This window comes from Hibiscus syriacus, unplaced genomic scaffold, assembly GCF_006381635.1.
Source record: "Hibiscus syriacus cultivar Baekdansim isolate YM2019G1 unplaced genomic scaffold, ASM638163v2 tig00110785_pilon, whole genome shotgun sequence".
Lineage (NCBI taxonomy): Eukaryota > Viridiplantae > Streptophyta > Magnoliopsida > Malvales > Malvaceae > Hibiscus > Hibiscus syriacus.
Window position 1 is genome coordinate 639,439 of NW_024062862.1, and position 24,852 is coordinate 664,290.

Sequence of the window (24,852 nt, forward strand, 5' to 3'; positions counted from 1 at the left end):
GGGATACGGTATGTGGTCCGAAGTCTCGTGGTGGCCTAGGTTTGTTTGATGTTAAGATTAGGAACCGAGCTTTGTTGAATAAATGGATTTGGCGATTTAGTGAGGATAATGAAAGCTTATGGAAAAAGATTATTGTTGCTAAGTATAATTATGAGTCGGATGCGATTTTGCCTATTGGCGTTAGCTCACGTATTTCATCAGGGGTGTGGTATAATATAGTGAAGCATGCCTATTTGAATGCTGACGCTTTTTATCTGAAGTGAGGTGCGTTATGGGGAATGGTCGCAGAATCAATTTCTGGAATGATCATTGGACTGAATTTCTGTCATTAAAAGTAGCTTTTCCGAGAATTTATGGAATTGCTATTAAAAAATCTGGTGCCATTAGTGAGTTTGGGCAGTGGGTGAATAGTGACTGGGTATGGAACATTGAATTGAGGCGTAATTTGTTCGTATGGGAAATGGTTATTTGGAGTAATTTTATTCAAGTTCTGAATAGAGGTACTGTTGCTAGTCCAGGTGTTGATAGATTAAAGTGGCTGGGTTCTTCAAATGGTAAATATAATTCTAAAACTTACTGTATCAAGCTGGAAACGATAAATAAGTCGGAATACCATATTTGGAATTATGTTTGGAACAAGTTCGTTCCTCCAAAAGTGGCTGCTTTTGTTTGGAAAACTATTTATCAAAGGCTGCCGGTTGCATCAGAATTGGTTAAGAGGGCCATCACTTGCAATGTTAACCTTTTGTGCTTGTTCTACAAACATACTACAGAAGATGTATGGCATGTGCTCTGTCATTGTGATTTCGTCTGGCAAGTGTGGCAACGATGGTGCTTGTTATGGAAAGTTCAGTTAGTTTTCCCCATGAAAGTTAGAGACCTATTAGAAATATGGTTTTCTCAGAGAATTAGAAGACATGTAAAGGATTTATGGCAGCTTGGATTTTTTGGATTGATCTGGCAGATTTGGTTGTGCAGAAACAAAGCAAGGTTCAATGGATTGTCTTTCACTGTGGAGCAGATATACAACAATGTTTTATTACAGATAGGGGTTTGGGCTAATATTTTATGGCCGTCGTTAGTTCCATATGTTGTCGATTTCGTTCAAAGCCCGGATTCTTTTATTTTTAATGATTTTGATAAGCTTGTTGCTTTGTGTGTTGTTTAATTTCTTTTCAAACATGGTTGCACAGGTTACATTTGAGCCAAAACTGAGGTTGCAGTTCTGTTTAAGTTCGTGCTTGGTCATGCGCGTGTTAACCATAGGGGATCGACAGCAGGTTTGAGGCTTAGATCTGGTTGGGTTACTGATGTTGTTTTCACAGGTTTAAATTGATCAAATACTGAGGTTGTAGCTCTGTTTAAGTTTGTGGGTGGTTATGTGCATGTTTAACCTGTGTATTCCATAGGGTCTCGATAGTAGGGTTGATGAATAGCTCTGTTGGGGTTACTGGTGGTGTCTTTAATTATGGGTTCTTTTCTGTTTTATTGTAACATGAACTTTGGTGGTTTGATTATCCCTATCTTAAGGTTCACTCTTTTTCCTCCATATAGGTTAGAGAGGTTTTTTAATGAGGACCTTGAGGTAGTGCACTTTGTGATCCATATAATATAAAGTACCCTTCTTTAAAAAAAATCTATTTAATAATTGAGAAGGTCAGATTGAAGCTACCAGGCCCTCTATCTAATCCCAATCCCAATCCCAATCAATCCCAATCCCCATTTGTATAATGACACAAAGAGACAGTCTATCTGTCTCAAAATAAAAATATTATAGATCAAATCAAATTAATTTTTTGTCTCATCTAAATCAAATTTGAGTATTATCTCATTTAGTCATAATTTAATTTATTGTGAATTTTAAAAAAAACAATTGATTCAAAACTCGATTCAGTTTTTAAGATAAAAATCTATATATACACCTACATCTACTCTAACTCGACCTATAATCCTTAGATTCTTATATTAAAAGTTAACATATACTTAAGGATATTTAAACGAAGAATGAATTGAGAGGATACTAGTATAATTGTATCTCTTAAAAAATTTAAATTCTTATATATTTTAAATATTGTTTTTAAAATATTTTATTAGTAAATCAAATTTTATACTTCTAAACTTTTATAAATTTCCATCCGTTAAATTTCAAATATATATTTTTTAAATTCTTATACTTAAATATAAATTGTTTCGTTTATCTATGTTCAAATCAACAATCTCCAAGATATTACAATAACATCAATATAAACAAAATCTTATTAACCCATTATTCGTTTCCTTGGAAAGTCAAATTTAGCAAGGTGGTTAGGAATTTTGGTCCTACAATTTTCTTTGAAATGAATATTTAATTAAAATTTTTAATTTTAAAACAAATCCCACATATCTTCCTTTGTTTTCTTAAACATTCTTTATAAAAAAATATTTTTAATATTTAATTTATACATATTGACGAGATAATTTATATTTAAATTTTATAAATGTTTTTCTTAATAATATGATTTGTAAAATTTAAACTTAAACATTTTTAGAAAAATGTAATGTACTTTTCCAAAAAGATGGTTGAATTTTATCAATATATGACTAGAAATTTCAATTTGGTTGATTTTTCACACGAAGGACTAAAATAAAATAATTTCAATGGCATGGTGAGGTTGAATGTATGCTCTTTGAGCCGTAACATGCACCGTAAAGCAAGCACGTCAATTTTGAAGCTCGGCTTCGTGTGGAAGCGTAGCGAGCAAGGTGAGAATCTTCCAAACGAAGGGCATGCAAAAGATTTCACTTCAGAAAGAATTTCTGCTCGTGCTAAACTGAAATTCTTCCATCGCTACACCATTGATGAAGGGCATGCACAAATATTGAAGGTTGTGATGCTCATGTGTGTCTAATTTGGTTCATGATTGTGAGGTACTAAAAGTAGAATCTTCTCAACGAACACAAACAAACTACATTCCTTAACGAACGAACACGAACAATAAATTTTTCGTTCGTTTATGTTCGTGTTCGTTCATTTGTTCGGTTAAAGTTAAACGAACGAACATAAACATACTCCGTTCGTGTTCGTTCTGTTCGTTTACAAGCCTAGATCATCCTTATAGTTTACCATTTTAAATATTATTGTTTAAAAGTTAAACGAACGAACATAAACATACTACGTTCGTGTTCGTTCTGTTCGTTTATGACATAATAATTGAACATATATAATATTATTGTTTAACATAAAATAAATGTTAAAATAATGTTTAAAATTTTAAAATAAATATAAACTAGTATAATTTAAATTAAATAATATAATCTATTTAATGTAATTATTAATTTAATCGAGTCACTTGAAATTGGGAAACAAACTAACAAAAACTATATTTAATCTATTTAATAATTGAGAAGGTGCTACCAGGCCCTCTATCTATCCCAATCCCCATTTGTATAATGACACAACGAGACAGTCTATCCGTCTCAAAACAAAAATATTATAGATCAAATCAAATTAATTTTTTGGCTCATCTAAATCAATTTTGAGTATTATCTCATTTAGTCATAATTTAATTTAGTATGAATTTTTAAAAAAAAAATCAATTGATTCAAAACTCGATTCAGTTTTTAAGATAAAAATCAATATCTACTCTAACTCGACCTATAATCTTTAGATTCTTTTATTAAAAGTTAATGTATATACTCAAACGAAGGATGAATTGAGAGGGTACTAGTATAATTGTATCTCCTAAAAAAATTAATTCAAATATATTTTAAATATTTTATTAGTAAATCAAATTTTATATTTCTAAAATTTTATAATTTTCCACCGGTTAAATTTTAAAAATATATTTTTTAAATTCTTATACTTAAATATAAATTCATTCGTTTATCAATATTCAAATCAACAATCTCCAAGATATTACAATAACATCAATATAAACTAAATCTTATTAAACCATTATTCGTTTCCTTGAAAAGTCAAAATTTAGTAAGGTGGTTAGGAATTTTGGTCCTACAATTTTCATTGAAATGAATATTTAATTAAAAAAATTTAATTTTAAAACAAATCCCACATATCTTCCTTTGTTTTCTTAAACAATCTTTATAAAAAAAATATTTTTAATATTTAATTTATACATATTGACGAGATAATTTATATTTAAATTTTATAAATGTTTTTCTTAATAATATGATTTGTAAAATTTAAACTTAAACATTTTTAGAAAAATGTAATGTACTTTTACCAAAAAGATGGTTGAATTTTATCAATATATGACTAGAAATTTCAATTTGGTTGATTTTTCACACGAAGGACTAAAAGAAAATAATTTCAATGGCTAGGTTTTCATTTGAATTTCACTATTCTAGGCTGGAAATCAACAAAATACAAAACAAAAGGAAGAGCATTCAACGCAATTGAAGAAGACAAATTTGATATTGATTCATAATACAATTTAACCTTAATTGACTCCACTTTATCACTGTTCCAATGAAGAGCCAAATTATTATTTTAAGAGAAAATAACCTCAGTTACCGAAAATTTCTTATAATATACGATTTTGACCAATTTTTTTTGATTTGTCAAAATGACCAACAAAATCGCAATGTGATCTCCAGTATCGCAAATCAGTTTCCAGATTCGCAACGCGATTTTGACTATCGCAATGCGAATATGTAAATCGCAACGCGATAATACATAATCGCAACGCGATTCTGACTGTTGCAACACTGAATTTCAAATTCGCAACAAATTTTAGTTTCGCAACACAAATGTTTTGGGTATATAACTACGCAACAGAAGCAACTCATAACCTAAATCCCTAACTCGCAACTCATTCTATCTCCATCTATCACTCTCTCCGGCGACATCCGTTCCTATATCCAACGACATCCTTCCCCATCCGACAACAGGTTTTAGTTTCGCAGCTCGTTTGTTTAGTAAATTAATTTACAATAATGAAATCATCTAATGTTGATCATGTTTGGATAGATTTGTGTTTTGGAGGGTCATGGGAGAATGTTCATGGTGTTTTACAATATATGCCTTTACCCATGAATCTTCAACTAAAATTGTCATTAAAAAAGTTAACTTATGAAACTCTAATGCTACGTGTTGCAAATAAATTGAATTTAGAGCCCTTAAGTGGATTTAGGCTATCTTATCAGAGAAAATGTAAAGTTTATTTGTTAACCGACAATGAAGATGTTGAACAATTCATTGCTTACATTAGTGTTTCGCAAGATGATGTTATATTGTATGTTGTTGAACCTAGAAGTAGTGAAGTTGGGTCAGTAGCGGGTAGTAATCAACTAAGTCTTTCAACCCCAGTTTATGGTGCTCAAAATTTAATGGTTCCACCACAATTTCATCACCAAGCAAATTTTGTTTCACCACATTTCCAATATCAAACACAATCTCAAAACCCACAATATTTCCCTAATCCAAATCCCAATAAACTTTTAGCACCAAATTCCGGTTTTCGTATTGAGCAGTTAGACGATGATGAGCCAACAGAAAAAATTGTGAGTACTAGTTAGTATTCGAAATTTGATCTTGGTCAATACCCGGACTTTGATCTTGGTCAATACTCGAATTTTGATGATGTTTCATAAGAAGAAACAGACCCTGCGTGTAATGATTTTGATATTGGTCAATACCTGAATTTTGATGATGAAACAGCCGCTGCCGAGGAAGATGTTGTTGATGATAATGAGGAGGAAGTTACGACTGTGAATGAACATGTTGAACATCAATTCTGTAATTCATATAACCCTGAAGAAGAAAAAGAAAAAGAAGAAATCCCCGAAGAAAAGTCCCCGAAGAAAATGCCACGAGAGTATAATTGGAATATGCCAGAATTACTTCAGATACCGGAAGAAGAGTTGGTAAAGATAGCAGTTGATTGTTACACAAAAATTATTCGTATCAAGAAAGATGATTGTTTTGATACAAAGGAAGACTTAAAGGTAGCTTTGTATACGAAATGTGTGGAAGATGGCTATCAACTAAAAGTTAACAAATCAAGCAAAGATCGTTTCAAAACAAGGTGTATGATTGACAAAAACTGTACGTGGCATATGATTGCAAAGAGGATAAAAGATTGTGAAATGTTTCAAGTTAGGACTTTTATTGATAAACATACATGTTCAAGAACCCAAGTTTTTCCTCACCATAGACAGGCAAACAAAAAGGTGTTGGGTGGTTTTCTGGCTGAGTTAATGTTTTTGAATGGCAGGGTATATCGGGGACATGAAATTATGACTGACATGAATGCTTGGTTCAAGATTAGTATCTCATATTCTCAATCTTGGAGAGCCAAATGTTATGCCTTGGAATTGTTGAGGGGGTCGCCAGAAGCATCGTTTGCCCAACTGCCGGCTTATTGTCACAATTTAAAGCTGAAAAATCCGGGTCGGTAACTCATATCAAAACAGATAGAGATGGACGCTTTGAGTTGTTGTTTATTGCCATTGGTGCTGCTGTTAGTAAATCAATATAATTTTGTTGACTCATTTTTGTTAGTTACATGCATTTCACATTTAAATGATTATATTTCTTGTGTATATGATTTTGTAGATTCGTTCGTTTATTACTTGCATGCGCCCAGTTATTATAGTTGACAGAGCACATTTAAAAGGTCGATACCTTGGAGTAAACTTATTAGCAGTAACCATGGATGCTAACAATGGGATACTGCCAATAGTTGACAGAGCACATTTAACAAGGTCGATACCTTGGAGTAAACTTATTATGTGTATTTTATGTGTAAACTTTTAACATTTTCAGTTAGGCATGTATTAGTAACTTGAGTTTGAACATTGCTATGATCTGTTCAGTTGTTATCACTTATTACACATTCATTTGAATATCGCAACGCGAATTTGATTATCGCAACGCGAATTTGACTATCGCAACGCGAATTTGACTATCGCAACGTGAATTTGATTATCGCAACGGGTATTTGACTATCGCAATGAGAAAATCGCAAAGCATATTAGACTATCGCAACGCGAATTGACTTTCGCGTTGCGATTTTGGCTTTCGCATTGCGATTTTGAGTTTAGCGTTGCGAAAGTGTACCTTCAACAGGTCTTTTGCCTTCAATATGATGCAGATTAAAATCAACAAATCAACTTTTACATTTCAATCAATTAAACAAGCACAAATAAGAATTATTTACACATCAATATTAAACAAATCAACTTTTACAAATCAATTTTTTACAAATCAATTAAACAAGCAAAAAATGCTAATATTCTTATTTTCCTCATCAATTAAACAAATCATACTTTTAAGAATCAATTAAACAATCAAAAAAGTGTACCCCAGACAGTTGTTTATGCACCCATACATCAATTTCACGCAGCTCACTTCAGGATTAACCTGCAGAAACCAAACATTTGCTCAAATATCATTTTCTACACATCTAAAACCAACAAACAACAAATTATTATTGAATTCTAGGTACTTAACAACACTTGCATTTGACTTACAAATTGTTTATGGACACTTTCATAACGCGGATGCAGGTAGGCAGCGTCTCGCATATATCGCTCTAGCCATAAAATGCCGAAACCACAAGCCTACTGCACCTCTATCTCTATCGGTGGGAGGTAGAAACTGTGTACTTCCTGTCGTCAAACGCTCCAAGCACATGCATACGAGAGGAACACAATCCCCTATGGCTTCCGTCATTTGTTGTGGCACGGTCTCGTCTCTGATAACTGTAACATTGAACTTCTTTGTCTTCTTGTTTCCAGAATAAGTCCAATAATTAATCGCATCCAAGAATTTAGCCAAATGAGAGCTCCATCCCTTAATAATATCTCTCAAATCAGACAATGATATGTAATTTATCATGTTGTCATATACTATTGTCTTCAGGGATGAGAGCTGAAGCTCGACGAGAAGCCAATGAGTACGTTCCAAAACAGGGATAAACACCTGCAATCATAAGTAATAATTCAAATTGCGCACTTATTTATGAACACCTTTAAAATATTTATAAAAAATAAATACTAACCTTATCGACCTCCCACCATGCATGATAAAGTTTAGCTTGTCCATTACCCAACACATATGATTCCTGTCGTTGATTCTTTAAGTGAACTACGTGAAAAGACGTCGGCATAATTGTATATCGCGTATTTTTTTTTATTGTTCTTCAATTTCCTTACTATTAGAAGACGTGACACCCATGCATCAATATGCTGTTTTACAAAAAAAGACATATATTAGTGAATTACATAAATTTAAAAAAAATAATCAAAATGAAATATAAGAAGAAATATAAGACTTACCCTCCATCGAAATAGCCTTTATCTTCAACCCCTAATAACACACCCCACCAAGACCGATCAATCAACAAATGCATATCATCGTTGAGTTTGTATATGTCAGCGTAACACCCTTGGCTCCGCTCATGTAGATAAAAATCAACTGCGGTCTTAGCCCAAAGGGTATTATCCAGAATTGTTTCCGGTAGTTATTTCCTCTCCACTTCATCTGCCGGAATGGTACTGGCCGGTAACTCATACGAAAGCCAAAAGTCATCCATCATGTCCGGCACATGAGGGGGTTTCTCAATAATTCGACATATTACGCCGTATGAATCGGGCTCTTGAATGGTGTGAGGGACCTCTTCAACGATGACAGGGGCCTCTTGAACGGTGGGAGGGGACTCTTGAGGGATGATAGGGGCCTCTTGAACGATAGGATAGGCCTCTTGAATGATGACAGGTGAGTCGGACTTCTTCTTACGGAGTCTTCGCACTATTGGGGTGAACGGAGACGTAATGGCACGTGCACGCCGTCTGATGCGTGAACCCCATCGTGTAAGAAAAACCTGACGTAAAACATCCACCTTATCGGGTCGCTAAAAATAATTATTAATACATAAATCAGTAAATAAACAGACATGATATTAAACAGTGAAAACAAAGACAAATATATTTCAAACTTGCACGGTATTCACCCAAGTCATTATTCTATCATAGTTCACAAAATGCATCAGATAACATTCCGGAAATAAGCACTTATAAACATTTAAAAGGACATGATATAGGTTTAGTTCATGTTCAAGGACAACATAAAGAGTAGTAGTTTATTCTTGAAACTTAAATTTACAACACTGTGAAGTTAGTATTTGTCTTTGTCTTTTGGTTTAAGTAATCCAATCCATTCAAGTTTCAATTTGCAGAAGAAGAATAGTTTCTGAAACTTAAAATCGCAACACGAAACTTAAATCGCAACGCGAAATAAAAATCGTAACGCGAAATTAAATTCGCGTTGCGATAGTCATTTTTGCATTGCGATTTTCACGTTGCTTTTTTTATTTCGCAATGCGTTTATCCCGTTGCGATAGTCATTTCTGCGTTGCGATTTAAGTTTCGTGTTGTGACTATTCTTCTTCTGCAAATTGAAACTTGAATGGATTGCATTACTTCAACCAAAAGACAAAACAAAGACAAATACTAACTTCACAGGGTTATTTTAGAACTGTTTAGCAGTATTGGCAGTAACCGAATGAATTTACTAAGCAATCTAAGTGAAATGGTTAATCTAAGTGAAATTACGAGTAAATAAAGTTAATTATGAAAAATCTTAAACTTACCTCGTTGCGTAGAGTATGAACCTTATTTTGTAACGATGCTACCATCTCACGTAGAGCCGCTACCTCATCACGTAAAGTAGATACCTCGTCACGCCATGCACCATTGTCATCGCGTAAAGTATCGACCTCCTCACGCAAGGCATTGACCTCATCATGTAACTCCCCTAACTCATCCCGTGGAGGTGGAGAACAGGGAGATAAATGTTGTGGCATCTTTTCCGGTCGCCTATCATGAGGTGATGGTGGAGAAGAGGCTCGATGATGTGACAGAATAGGTGATGGCTCTCGTTGTAGAGGTATATAGTGTGGTCGATCAGGTGATGGCTCTGGGTGAGGTGATGGCTCTCATAGTGGAGGCTTCTCATCATCTATGCCATCAAAAAAACGCTTACTAGCTTGCCACCAATCAGTGGCAAGCTCAGCCTCCGTGGGTGTCAGCCTCTGTAATGGAGTGTTGGCCTCCTAACAATATAAAAGCAAAAACAAAGTTAAACGTGTACTAGTAATAACTTGTTTATATATATGGTAGTATTTGTGTTAACTTACATCATTTATTGTCGTATACCGTAGTAACTCTTCCCAAATCAACAGCCGATGTTTCCTCTTCCAGGAAATAGCTCTAGAAATATCATTTGAAGTTTTTAATGCATATGTCTGCATGTCGGGAAAAGCCTCAAATATCCAAATCTACAAAAAATATAATACACAAACATTAGTAATTGTTAAATAATTAATTATAATTTTGGAAATATTATATAGAAATTCTTACCTTAAAGGCCCAAATAAAGCCTGACAAAGTGTATTTGGAACCATCGCCACACAAACATTTGCGGTCATCAAAGGCAGACGACAACTTATTCCAGGTAGCTTTCCATAGATACGAACCCCACGGAAACAGGTTCCATGCATTTAGGTCCTCTACCAATAATATTAGGTCCTTAGGAATAGGTTGTCTGGCCTCTCTGCCTAAAAAGCCGGCATGCAAAAGTACTAAAAGGCATACTCGGACAACATCGACGTCATCCATCCGAGTAAAACCATCTTTCTTATTCAATAATCTCGTCAAGTCATCGACGTATAAATTTGGCTTCTCCATTGACAGCTCAGGAAAAACCCAGGATAACCATGATGGGCCGGTAATATGACTAGTGTATCGACCTACATCATCGTGTCCGAAGCGTAGACCATTGATTAAGCAAAACTCCTCCCGCCCAAAACACGTATACGCCGGTGGAAAATGAAACAATATCTCTTCATTACCACATTTTATACTCTCGGATAGATCGCTAGTCATAGTCTGAAGCCACAAATGGGTCAACATAGCATCTCCACCCGGATGTTATACTTTCAGCCATGGCCCGAAGTAAGTATCCTCAAACAATGTTCTTTGTAAAGGTGAAAGCTTCTACGCAATTGTAGTGACTAGGCTTATTTTATTCCTTAAGGTCAATTGAGCCGAAAAAAAGTTCTACAAAAACAATAAACATACCAAGTTAGATTAAAAACTACACTGTAAAGATATACCAAAAACAATAAAGAGTAGTAGTAGTTTATTCTTCAAACTTAAATTTGCAACACTGTGAATTTCGTATTTGTCTTTGTTTTTTGGTTGAAGTAATGCAATTCATTCAAGTTTCAATTTGCAGAAGTATAATAGTTTCTGAAACTTAAAATCGCAACACGAAATGACTATCGCAACGCGAATTTGACTATCGCAACGAGATAATCGCAACGCGAAATGAAAATCGCAACACGAAAATGACTATCGCAACACGAATTTGACTATCGTTGCGATTTTCATTTCGCGTTGCGATCCTCGGTTTCAAATAGTCATTGTCTAAAATTGAAACTTGAATGAATTGTATTACTTCAACCAAAAGACAAAACAAAGACAAATACTAACTTTACAAGGTTAAAGACTAAACAGTTTAGCAGTATTGGCAGCAATCGAATGAATTTAATAAGCAATCTAAGTGAAATGGTTAATCTATTATTGAAATTACCAGTAAACTTATCATCAATTTCAATATGAAAAACCTAATAATAATGCAAAATTTTCAAAATAAAAATAATTAAAAAACTAACCCTTGATGGTTGATTTGGTTGATTTTCCATTTCTGATCGTGAATGATTGTGAGGGTGGCTCTGAGAGATGGAGATAGACATATTTCGCCGGAGATAGGGACGGATTTCGTCGGAGATGGGGACGGATGTCGCCTTAGAGAGTGAGAATGGAGATGAGTCTGAGTTGTGATTTACGATTTTAGGTTAAGAGTTGCGATTACTGGATGTATTAATATTCGTGTTTGGAATTTGAAAATAAAATACGCGTTGCGATACTAATGGCGCTTTGAAAATCGCATTGCGATTTTGTATTATCGCGTTGCAATAGTCAGAATCGCGTTGCGATAGTCAAAATCGCGTTGCGATACTGGAGATCGCGTTGCGATTTAGAGATCGCATTGCGATTTTGTTGGTCATTTTGGCAAATCGAAAAAAAGTTGGTCAAAATCATATATTATAAGGAATTTTCGGTCACTGAGGTTATTTTCTCTTATTTTAATAGTATAGGGTGATTTTAAAATAGTATTTGTTAAAAATTGATATTAATCATTGATAAAGCACACACATTAGGCAGATGCATTTGTTCGAACTCAAATGTTAAAAGGAAATTGTCAACTAAGGTTACTTAATAAATTCAAGAACCACGCCAATTTAAAATAAAAATAGAAAGTATATCAACTTAAATATTTGATTGAGTTATTAAAAATATTAAAATCCCGTATTTGTGATTTTTATATATAAGTATAATTTTATATTGATTATTATTTGAATGTCAATATTATTATGGTCGTTTTTTTATTAATTTAGGTGATGATAAGGTAATATATATTTTAAATATTCTTAATCAATTGATAATGAAAACTCAAATGTCCTTATAATCTTGATACTTGAATTTGGGACCTATAAAAACAATAATCATCCCTTAAATCGATAGTTTGGTCGTGCATGGTCGTTATTTATATTTGCAACCGTGCCCTAATGTTAGTTTTTAAAATATTCACGTAATCTAGAACAAATTAAAAGTTTTAGGTAGGTCCAACTTTTCATTCTATGTACTACTATATATATGGTAACTCTACTTCATTTTTCACAACTCACAAGTTCTAACAAAATGAAATCTCCTTATTGCTCATCGATCGTCTTTGTTTTTCCCATCCTCTTGATCTCATTTTCATGGGCGACCGAAGCTCAGTCGCATGAGAAATTTCTTCAATGTCTTTCTCTTCACTCGAACGATTCATCTCCTATCACTAACCTCATTTACACACAACGCCATGATACATATTCATCCATATTGGAATCTTCCATTCAAAACCTTAGGTTCGCCACAAACGCTACCGCGAAGCCTTTAGTCATCGTCACACCTTCGCATGCATCCCATATCCAAGCAACTATCCGTTGTTCGAAGCAACACGGTTTGCAGATTCGAACTCGAAGCGGCGGTCACGACATGGAAGGTCTTTCATACGTTTCCGACGTCCCGTTTGTTGTGGTCGATTTGGTTAATCTTCGTACGGTTGACGTCGACGTCGAGAATGGCAGTGCATGGGTAGAAGCCGGTGCAACCATAGGTGAACTCCAGTACAGGATTGCTGAAAAAAGTAGAACCCTCGGCTTCCCAACTGGTACTTGCCATACCGTCGGCGTTGGTGGCTACTTTACTGGAGGAGGGCATGGCCCTTTGTCTCGAAAATACGGTCTCGCCGCCGATAACATCATTGATGCTCGACTTATCGATGCTAATGGCGAAATCCTCGATAGAAAATCGATGGGGGAAGATCTGTTTTGGGCGATCCGAGGTGGCGGTGGAGGTAACTTCGGGATTGTTCTTGACTGGAAAATAAAGTTAGTTCCTGTTCCATCAACCGTGACTGTTTTCACTCTCACGAAAACCTCACAACAATATGCAACCAAAATCATCCATCAATGGCAATTCGTTGCACCCAATCTTCCCGAAGATTTATTCTTTCTCCTCACCATATCTGGTGCTGGAAATGGATCAGTTCAAGCTACATTTAGAGCTTTGTTTCTGGGGAGGGTTGATAATCTCGTTTCATTGATGGCAGAAAGGTTTCCCGAGCTTGGATTAGTGAAACAAGACTGCACGGAAATGAGTTGGATTCAGTCTGTTGTTTACTGGGCTCAATTCCCAGTAGAACCCACAGAGATTTTGCTGGATAGAAATGCATCAGCAAATCGTATTTTAAAGTGAAGTCTGACTACGTAAAACAACCGATCCCAGAATTTGTATTCAAGGGAATGGGGCGGTGGTTCGAGGAAGAAGAAGGAAGAAATGCGTCGATCAACTTGGTCCCATACGGTGGAAGAATGGATGAAATCTCGGAAACTGAAACTCCATTTCCTCATAGAGCTGGCAACCTTTACAACGTCATGTATGCTACGGGTGAAGTGGAAGAGATTTTGGATATCCGAAAGTATATAAATTGGATCCGAAGATTTTATCGTTATATGACTCCTTATGTTTCGAAGTCTCCACGAGAAGCTTACATTAATTACAGGGACTTAGACATCGGAGTTAACGATGAACACAAGACAAGTTACGATCAAGCGAGCACTTGGGGTTTTAAATATTTTAAGAAAAACTTTGAGAAATTAGTGAAGGTGAAGTCGTTGGTTGATCCTGAAAATTTCTTCAAGCATCAACAGAGCATACCTTCAATCTAGTGTAGGAGAAGAAATTTCATCGGCAGTATTATTAGTTTCTTCAGTACAATAAAGATAAAGTTTTTCGAATCAATGTTCTATTTATTCAAAATTTAAACACTTGGCATTGGTGAAAATTTGAAGGAAAGTGAGGTAGGAAATTCAAAATATTAATTACTATTATTTTCAAACAGTAAATATGATCCATTGAAATAGTCGGGCCGGCCATGTATAGTCAACTATCTTCTTGATCCAGAGTTATACCACAATAAACTTGTTTAGTCAATTCAATTGCAACTACCCAGTCAATCTCACACAAAATAATCCTTGTCAGTGGATATATTATCATCTTGGTCCAAATTTATTACTAGTATTCAATTTAAACATGAGTTCAGAAAACAAATCACTACACTGAAAAATAATGTATTATCTTATCAGGGACTTCAAATATAAATAATAGATATGCCACGAATAATCATTTTTATTATTATCTTATCGGTCCAAGATTTTAATAAGTCAAAGAAGACTGCTATACTTAAAAATTTTCGTATGTTTGGTAAGACTGAACCAGAAAACATAACTTACTTCAAAATTTGTAATATTTAATAAATTGATAAAAATATACTATATAAATTAATAATTAGTGTCAAGGTTCATGATTTTGGAGGTAGATCATCATTTTTCCTTAAAACCATAAAATATGCATTTATTGACTTCATTCAAAATTTTGTTATTTTTTAACAGTTTAATCAGTTTTTCTTTTCTTTTTGCCAACATAGTGAAACCCATGTAATGTGGTCGTGGGATCGAGTCTCACGGTAAACAATTCATAATTCTGACTGTCCGAGATCTTCCACGGAAGCTATTCTCTACCTAGCGTTGGGGGCAACCTACTACCTTACCTCTCCCCTCACCTCATTACATATGGGAATAGGGTCAACTAATTTATAATGAAACCCATGCATGATGCAATCATACCCCGTAACATATGATATTATATTCTCATTGCCGGACTGAAGAGTGCAAATATAAGAAACAAAAGGTGAAATTTTTATAATTATCACTTACGTAACATAAATTGTGAATTTGAATCTTCGTATTTTAGTTGTGAACTGAACCAAAATAATACTACAGTTGATTTCGACATCCAAACCTTCCATTTCTTGGGAAAAAGAAAGAACAAAATTTTCAATGAATAAATCTGAAAACTTCATAGTCAAGGTTGAATTTAATTGATGGTCAAGTATGAATGGTTCAAAATCATATATAAAAAATACACATGAGGCGCGTTAAGTATCCAGTTTCTGCTAAACGATGCTATAAATATGGAGCTTTCTCGTTTCATTTGTACACACAGGAAGAAAAAGTAAGCTTAAGAAATGAAGTCCCCACAGTTTTCAATGTTATTCACTCTTGTTTTGACTGCTTTCTTCTCGTTTTCATGGGCAACTTTGCCTCATCAAAGTTTTCTCCAGTGTCTTTCCCTTCGTTCAAATGATTCTTCAATTTCCAAACTAATTTTCACACGAACAAATTCTTCGTATGGATCTGTTTTGGATTCTACGTTATGGAATCTTAGGTTCAACTCAACCAATACCCCGAAACCTTTGGTCATTGTAACACCAACGCAGATATCCCATATTCAAGCAACCATTCATTGTTCCAGAAAACATGGGCTACAAACAAGAACCAGAAGTGGTGGCCATGATTACGAGGGTCTCTCGTCTATCGCCAAAGTCCCTTTCATTATCATCGACTTGGTTCACTTCCGATCGGTGGATGTTGACGTTGAAAATAGAATTGCATGGGTTCAATCCGGTGCGTCGCTCGGTGAACTTTATTATAGAATTGCAGAAAAAAGTACTAAACTTGCCTTCCCAGCTGCCGTTTTCCATACAATCGGCGTCGGTGGCCATATTAGCGGCGGAGGTTTCGGGTTACTGCTCAGAAAATACGGCCTTGCCGCTGACAATGTGCTAGATGCTCAATTCATCGACGTAAACGGAAGGGTTCTCGATAGAAAATCCATGGGGGAAGATTTGTTTTGGGCTATTCGAGGCGGCGGCGGCGGTAGCTTCGGGATTGTCCTTTCCTGGAAACTAAGTCTGGTTCCCGTTCCGGCAAACGTGACAGTGTTTTCCGTCACCCGGGTCCTCGAACAAAACGCGACCGAAGTCGTCCATCGATGGCAATACATCGCTCGTGATCTTCCCGATGAAGTGTACTCAACCGTTATACTGAGAGGCATTAATTCAACTCAAGACGGGAGGAAAACAGTTCTAGCGATCTTTAGTTCATTGTTTCTCGGCACAATTAACGAGCTTCTTCCATTAATGGAGCAGAGATTTCCCGAGCTAGGATTAACAAGACAAAATTGCACTGAAATGAGTTATATCCAATCGCTTATGGTAAACAACGGACTCCCAAACCAACCATTGGAGATTTTGCTTAATTGGACAGTGCAAAACAGTGCTGCATAATGGATAGAAATAAGGTCATGGTTTTAATCTTCTGTCTGTTTTTGCTTTAATTGTTAGCAATGGAGCTCAAAGTGAACTTTATTAGCATTGAGAAATAAGAATACCTTTGGGTTTAATAATAATAATTAAGTTTTTAATTCACACTAATATCAAATTTAAAGTAAATACTTATCAGAAAATACAATGGCACCCACAAGGCAGTAACGCGACAAAATCTGCATTTGAGCATTATATCTGAACGCAGACAGGAGAATCGAAACCTAGTTCTTACATAATGACTGTCACCGAATCTAGCAGACGACAGCGTACAAGATTGATTCTTATATATTTGTAAAATAATCTCACAGGAAACATACGTGTCAAATCCTAAATCCAGGAGAGATCGATAATGTTTGATTCTTAATATTAGTAATTTTTTCTTCCTTTTTCTGATCTGGATTTTTATATCTATATATTATTATGTATGGACTTGTTGGATCATAAACTTGATCCATTATGGGAGCCTAAACCCAAACTCAACTAAATTGATGTCATGCTTACATTATTTAAGTAAAGATGTCATTGCTTACATCATTTAAGTAATGATGACATTGCTTACATCAATTTAGTTAGGTGAGAGTTAGGTATTTGTTGAATTTGTAATAGTTTAAATTAGTTTATTTGTGTGGTGTAGGATTATTCTTAAGTAGTATAAATACCCCTTCCCATTATAGTTTAAGCATCAAGAAAAATTAAGAGCTTCTAAGTGAGTGAAGAAGCAAAGTCTTATAGGAGTGAGTTGTAGTTCTTGTTTTTGAGTGAAAGTGCTCTTGTAATATTTCTTTGAGTTTCAATAAAAGTTGTTTGTGTGAGTGTTTTATTTCCAACAAAGTGGCATCAGAGCGAGTTAGAAAGATCGAAGGTCTCGACGAGAGGAATTCGACGCCGCCAGAATTTTTTCAATCTAAGTTCTGACGCACCGCCACGCACCGTCGGAAGACTGCTGCCAGAAAATCGAGTTTGACTCACCGAGTTGGAGCCCCTTTATCGAGTTGTCCAAGTCCCTCCCAAGGTTTTTTTGACGTTCCGGATTCATCCGTGCAATCTGATTTTGCAAATTCTCATTATATTGAGAGATATGGCAAATGGATGGCACTATTCCAAGTTCCGACACTCAACAACAATAACTACGACAATTGGAGTATCAAAATGAAGGCACTTCTTGGATCACAAGATGTATGGGATATCACAGAGAAAGGCTATAATGAGCATGCGGATGATGATGCTTTTGCTACTCTTACACCAGATCAAAAGACAACTTTGAAGGATTCAAGAAAGAGAGACAAGAAGGCTCTCTACCTCATCTATCAAGCATAGTTGATGATGGTTTTGAAAAGATTTCAAGTGCAAGCTCTAGCAAGGAAGCGTGGGAGAAGCTGCAAACCTCTTACAAAGGATCCGAGCAAGTGAAGAAGGTTCGTCTCCAAACATTAAGAGGTGAATTTGAATCCTTACATATGAAAGCATATGAGTCTATTTCAGATTATTTCTCAAGAGTAGTAGTTGTTTCTAATCAATTAAAAAGAAATTGTGAAAAGTTAGAAGATGTGAGGATAATAGAGAAGATACTCCGTTCGTTGGATCCCAAATTTGAGCTCATCGTCGTGACGATTGAAGAAACTAAAGACTTGGAAGAAATGACGATCGAACAACTCCAAGGATCATTGCAAGCATACGAAGAAAAGCATAAGAAGAAGCATGAGTTTATTAAGCAACTCCTCAAGTTGCAACTCAAGGATATGCATGAAAGCCAACGCAATGATAGAAACCAACATGGCCAAAGCAGAGGTAGAGGTTATGGACGAGGTGAAAGTCGAGGTCGTGGACGAGGCTGGAATTCCAACAATAACAATTCCAACAACAACTATGAGAAAGGAGAAAGCTCAACACGAGGCCGTGGAAGAATCAATCCGAACTCAAGGCATGACAAATCTCAAGTTCGATGTTATAATTGTTAGAAGTTTGGGCATTATGCTTCAGAATGTAGAGCTCCCAACAATAAAATTGAGGAGAAGGCCAACTACGTGGAGGAAAAGACAGATGGCAAAGAAACTCTTCTTCTAGCACGAAAGGAAACTGATGGTGGCCAAGCAAATTCCTGGTATCTTGACAATGGTGCAAGCAATTACATGTGTGGAAGGAAAAACATGTTCGTAGAGCTAGACGAGTCAGTAAGCGGAAATGTTTCGTTTGGAGATGATTCCACAATAGCAGTGAAAGGGAGAGGTAACATTCTTATCCGTTTGAAAGAAAGAAGACATCAATTTATTTTAAATGTCTACTATGTGCCCAATATGAAAAGTAACATCTTAAGTTTAGGGCAACTGGTAGAGAAAGGTTATGATATTCATATGAATAATTATAATATTTCTATAAAAGATGATAAGAATTACTTCATTGCTAAAGTGTCGATGTCAAAGAATAGAATGTTCTTGATCAACATACAAAATGATGTTACAAAGTGCCTGAAAGCTTGCTACAAAGATGCATAATGGCTTTGACATCTTCGATTTGGGCATCTCAATTTTGGAGGTCTAGAGCTGTTATCTAAGAAGGAGATGGTGAAGGGATTACCACGCATCAACCATCATGACCAGCTTTGTGAAGGGTGTCTAGTCGGGAAACAATTCAGGAAAAGCTTTCCAAAGGAGTCAGAGACAAGAGCCGAGAAGCCACTTGAGCTCATCCATACCGATGTGTGTGGACCGATCAAGCCAAGCTCTCTCGGTAACAGTAACTATTTTCTTCTCTTCATTGATGATTTTTCAAGAAAAACCTGGGTATATTTCTTGAAACAGAAGTCAGAAGTTTTTGAAGTCTTCAAGAAGTTCAAAGCAGCAGTAGAGAGAGAAAGCGGTAGAAAGATCAAAGCCATGAGATCCGATCGAGGTGGAGAATTTACTTCCAGGGAGTTTCAAGAGTTCTGTGAAGCAAATGGAATTCATCGACCAACGACAGTTCCTAGATCCCCCCAGCAAAATGGTGTGGCAGAAAGAAAGAACAGAATAATCCTCGACATGACACGAAGCATGCTCAAAAGCAAGAAACTACCCAAGGAATTTTGGGCGGAAGCAGTAGCGTGTGCAGTCTACTTGACAAACCGATCTCCAACAATAAGTGTATGGGGAAAGATACCGCAAGAAGCATGGAGTAAAAGAAAGTCTGACATTTCCCACTTGAGAACCTTTGGAAGTATAGCCCATGTTCACGTACCAGACAAGAGAAGAACGAAGCTTGATGATAAAAGCGAGAGTTTTATCTTCATCGGCTATGATGCTAATTCAAAGGGCTACAAGTTGTACAATCCAGACAATAAGAAGTTTGTGATTAGTCGAGATGTGGTCTTCAACGAAGAAGGAGAATGGGATTTTAACTCTCATAAAAATGACTTCAATTATTTTCCTCAGTTTGAAGAATATGAGCAGACAATGAGGGAACAACTAGATGAATCTCAACAAGAGCTTGCAACTCCACCCACTTCACTAACATCAACCACTCAAGGAGACTCATCACCTTCGTCATCGTCAAGTGGGAGTCAAAGTGAAAGAGTTGTGCAACGCACAAGAAGCCTTAGAGATCTCTATGAGGTAACTGAACGACAAGATAATCTTACATTATTTTGTCTGTTTGCCGATTGTGAACCAGTGAGCTTTCAAGAAGCGATACAAGAAAAAAAATGGAGAGATGCGATGGACGAAGAAATCAAGGCCATCGAGAAGAATGACACATGGGAACTTACCTCACTTCCCAAAGGATATAAGGCGATAGGTGTCAAATGGGTGTACAAAACAAAGCAAAATGCCAAAGGAGAGATTGAAAGGCACAAGGCGAGGCTAGTTGCTAAAGGCTATAGTCAAAATGTTGGAATTGACTATGATGAGGTATTTGCTCCTGTTGCTCGATTGGAGACTATCAGACTAATCATTTCTTTGGTAGCTCAAAACAAGTGGAAGATACAGCAGATGGATGCAAAGTTTTCCTTCTTAAATGGAGTTCTTGAAGAGGAAGTTTACATTCAGCAACCATCAGGCTACGAAGTCAAAGGGCACGAAGACAAGGTGTTGAAGTTGAAGAAGGCTCTTTACGGGCTAAAATAAGCACCAAGAGCATGGAATAGTCGAATCGACAAGTACTTCCAAGAGAATGGCTTCAATAAATGTCCCTACGAGCAAGCTCTATATATCAAGATCAAAGATGGAGATATTTTGATCGTGTGTCTCTACGTGGATGATTTGATCTTCACCGGAAGCAACCCAAATACGTTTAAAGAATTCAAGGATATGATGATGAAGGAATTCGAGATGAAAGACATGGGACTCATGGCGTACTACCTTGGCATTGAAGTTAAGCAACAAAAGGATGGAATTTTTATTTCACATGAAAGCTATGCAAAGGAGATACTGAAGAAGTTCAAGATGGAGAACTGTAAGCAAATAAGCACACCAACAGAATACGGGATCAAGATGTCCAAATATGAAGAATGCGAAAGTGTAGATCCAACATTCTTCAAAAGTTTGGTGGGAAGTCTACGCTATCTAACTTGCACGAGGCCCGATATTCTTCACGCAGTTGGATTGGTCAGTCGCTACATGGAATCTCCAACAACCACCAATTTTAAAGATGCAAAGAGAATTTTTCGCTATCTGAAAGGTACAATTGACTTCGGCTTGTTCTATTCAGTTTCTAATGATTACAAGCTTGTTGGATATAGCGACAGTGATTGGGGTGGAGACATAGATAATCAAAGGAGCACTACTATATTCGTATTTTTCATGGGAGATATTGCTTTCACATGGATGTCAAAGAAACAACCGATTGTCACATTGTCCACTTGTGAAGAGGAATATGTTGCTGCTACCTCATGTGTTTGTCATGCAATTTGGCTTAGAAATCTATTGAAGGAGATAGGTTTGATACAAAAAGAGCCTACCAAGGTTTGTGTGGACAACAAGTCAGCCATTGCCTTAGCAAAGAATCCAGTATTCCATGATCGAAGCAAGCACATCGACATTCGCTACCACTATATAAGGGAGTGTGTTGCAAGAAACGATGTGGAAGTTGAATACGTGAAGTCACAAGATCAAGTTGTCGATATTTTTACCAAGCCACTGAAAAGTGAAGACTTCATAAGATTAAGGAACTTACTAGAGGTCACAAGATCAAGTTTAAGGGGGGTGTTGGATCATAAACTTGATCCATTATGGGAGCCTAAACCCAAACCCAAACTAAATTGATGTCATTGCTTACATCATTTAAGTAAAGATGTCATTGCTTACATCATTTAAGTAATGATGTCATTGCTTACATCAATTTAGTTAGGTGAGAGTTAGGTATTTGTTGAATTTGCAATGGTTTAAATTAGTTTATTTGTGTGGTGTAGGATTGTTCTTAAGTAGTATAAATATACCTTCCCATTGTAGTTTAAGCATCAAGAAAATTAAGAGCTTCTAAGTGAGTGAAGAAGCAAAGTCTTATAAGAGTGAGTTGTAGTTCTTGTTTTTGAGTGAGAGTGCTCTTGTAATATTTCTTTGAGTTTCAATAAAAGTTGTTTGTGTGAGTGTTTTATTTCCAACAAGACTATGGACCATGGATGCTTCCCGCCATAGTCATCTTCTTCTTGCGGCAGTTTCTCTCTGGGCATTGAAGTACACCGCTGCCACAGGGAGGCCCAAACCATTCTCGATTGAGAACCTCCTGGTGTTGAAGTAATCCCTCCAAGACGGTGGACTCACCGTTCTTCTTCCTCTCTGTTTGAACAGTACGAATACGTATCTGTGGATGCCGACTGCCGGATTTTGGCTCTCGTAGCTAACAATTTCCTTCCCTGCACTCGTCGTTTAAAATCGATTTGAGCCCCAAAATTATGTAGGTTTTATAGGCTAAAAAGTACATATGCATATTTTGAAACTCACCAAATGAAGCATCGGTAGTACCAGGGATGTCAGTCACCATCCTGCAACACAAACATACGTGAATGGAATACGTTTTAGAAATCTCATACTTTATATCTAACTATATATACATATTGAAGAATATATATGTATACATATATAGAGAGAGAGATGGAGAGTTGATATTGATGCTTCTCTCAAGAATGAGTCACTAGGGCTTGGAGCATCAGGATCTGTCATGATCTATAAAGGTAGAAAAGAAGATAAAAAACAAATGCATATATAACCGTACAATGCTAGGGTTTTTTTTGCGGGACTTACGAATGTGTAAGCAGCTCTCAAATCGTCACCGCCGATGTCGACCCGAGGTCGAGCAGCGATTACCAGAGGCAAAAGCTCGTGGCCATTGGCGAATTGTTTGTTGGTGTTGTAAGTTATGGTCATTTGAACACTTGGGCTGAAGTTGTCCACCACTTCTCCTATAACTCTTCCAACGGTTAGTGGGTCGGGAACCCTTGACATAATGAAGTCGAGACTGGAGAACTAGAGACAAAGTTATTTATGTTTTGAAGGGGCTTCGATGCGATGAGTTTAGAAGATACATGAGAGGTTTTATAGATAAAAAGAAGAGTGAAAGAGATCTAAAGTGAGCTTATGTTTGAAGCATGTTTCAAATAGTGGAATGCAAACGCTATAGCGGCCACTATTTTGCAGTGTCGTTGCCGTCCGAAACTGATATTGACGATTTTAAGGGTGGATAACAGATTCATGTCGATAGCGGTATGTGACGCTCGTAATTTAACCGGTAATGGCATATAACGCCAATAACGGGAGTTTTTTAGAATATATGATTTTTTTTCTTTATTTACATGTTTATCATCACGGTGTCTACCACCGTTGAATATGATCGACGCTCGAAGGAGTTTTTGAGAGTTGGAAGATGGGAGTTGGAGAGGATAAAGGCAAAGCTTATGAAATTTTCTTCTTTTTTAATTGAAAGAGATGTCCACGTTTAGACTTTTCTTCACCTATTAAAATATGATTTTCAATTCAAGGAAAATATAGATTGGGCTGTCTAACTCCTACTCCCACTCCCATTTCATATTTTTTTTATTTTTTAATAAATTCTAAAATATATTTTCAAGGGATATATTAATTTTTCATCCTCCCACCTTTTAAAATTTATAATTTAATCCTAAATTTAGAATGTAAACTTTAGTTTTTTTAATTTAGTCCTAATTTTAATAATCTAAATTTCTACAATTTAAATTTATACTTTTATTTTAATTCTATTTAATTTAATTATTTTGTATTCTTTAAGTTTATTCAAATTCCATTCAACATTTCAACCTTATTTTTTTATATTTCATTACATTTTATTATCATGTTAAACTAATGTATAATTCAAATTCAATAATACATTAATTTTTTTTAAACTTTATGTATATACAAATTTTAAAATTATTGAAATTAAAGCACTCTAAAATTCATTTAAAATATCTCTTTATAATTATAATTATAATTATAATTATAATTATTATGTTTTAAGATAAGTTGTGTGAAATTTTTAAAAAATTCATAACCGCGACACCCGTAGTGACCACGATGGCATCCGTTGTGTCCGCAAACACGACGCGGCCGCAAACACTATTTAAAATCATGGTTTGAAGCTTAATGATTCGAAGATGCTTCACCATTACCGACACGTGTTGGATTAAGTGTCGATGAATTATACATTACCGAGAGTGCTTTCCCGTTCAACCGGAATTCAATATTACTACAAATATCCAAGGAATCTGGAACAAAAGCAATGCTTCAACATTTATGAAGAAGACATGTATATTTCGGGAGACATCAAGAAATTAACAGCTGGACGGTTCGGATTGCTTGTTAGGATACAAATATGCTTATTTCGTGACAATATTTGGAATCTAACACTTAGTTGGCTTATGGGGTTCGTTAGAATAAATTAGTTGACCCTATTCCCATACGTAATGGGATAAGGGGAGGTAGAGTAGTAGGCTGCGCTAATGTTAACTTTTTTTCCCACTTGCATATAATATCTTCCAACAAATGGGATTTCAGCTTTTGTATGGGGGTTTCACTCCATACGCAAACAAATTT

The 24,852-nt window shown here is 35.8% G+C and overlaps 3 protein-coding genes and 1 pseudogene across 3 annotated transcripts; 3 read left to right on the forward strand and 1 right to left on the reverse strand.

Moving 5' to 3' along the window:
- The first annotated feature begins 271 nt into the window (after window positions 1-271).
- LOC120140520 lies at window positions 272-1,331 on the forward strand. The gene is made up of 3 exons (XM_039155492.1): window positions 272-1,051; window positions 1,194-1,280; window positions 1,326-1,331. Exons 1-3 carry the CDS (start codon window positions 272-274, stop codon window positions 1,329-1,331), a joined length of 873 nt encoding a protein of 290 aa, XP_039011423.1.
- An 11,434-nt stretch (window positions 1,332-12,765) lies between these two features.
- On the forward strand, window positions 12,766-14,346 carry LOC120140496 (annotated as a pseudogene).
- Window positions 14,347-15,683: 1,337 nt separating this feature from the next.
- Window positions 15,684-16,903, forward strand: LOC120140497 (berberine bridge enzyme-like 8). The gene has a single exon (XM_039155477.1). It carries the CDS (start codon window positions 15,698-15,700, stop codon window positions 16,796-16,798), a length of 1,101 nt encoding a protein of 366 aa, XP_039011408.1. The 5' UTR covers window positions 15,684-15,697; the 3' UTR covers window positions 16,799-16,903.
- A 5,515-nt stretch (window positions 16,904-22,418) lies between these two features.
- Window positions 22,419-23,256, reverse strand: LOC120140500 (CEN-like protein 1). Its single transcript, XM_039155479.1, has 4 exons — window positions 23,050-23,256; window positions 22,911-22,971; window positions 22,750-22,791; window positions 22,419-22,661 (listed from the first exon to the last, which is right to left on the reverse strand). Exons 1-4 carry the CDS (start codon window positions 23,248-23,250, stop codon window positions 22,444-22,446), a joined length of 522 nt encoding a protein of 173 aa, XP_039011410.1. The 5' UTR covers window positions 23,251-23,256; the 3' UTR covers window positions 22,419-22,443.
- Between the last annotated feature and the right edge of the window lie 1,596 nt (window positions 23,257-24,852).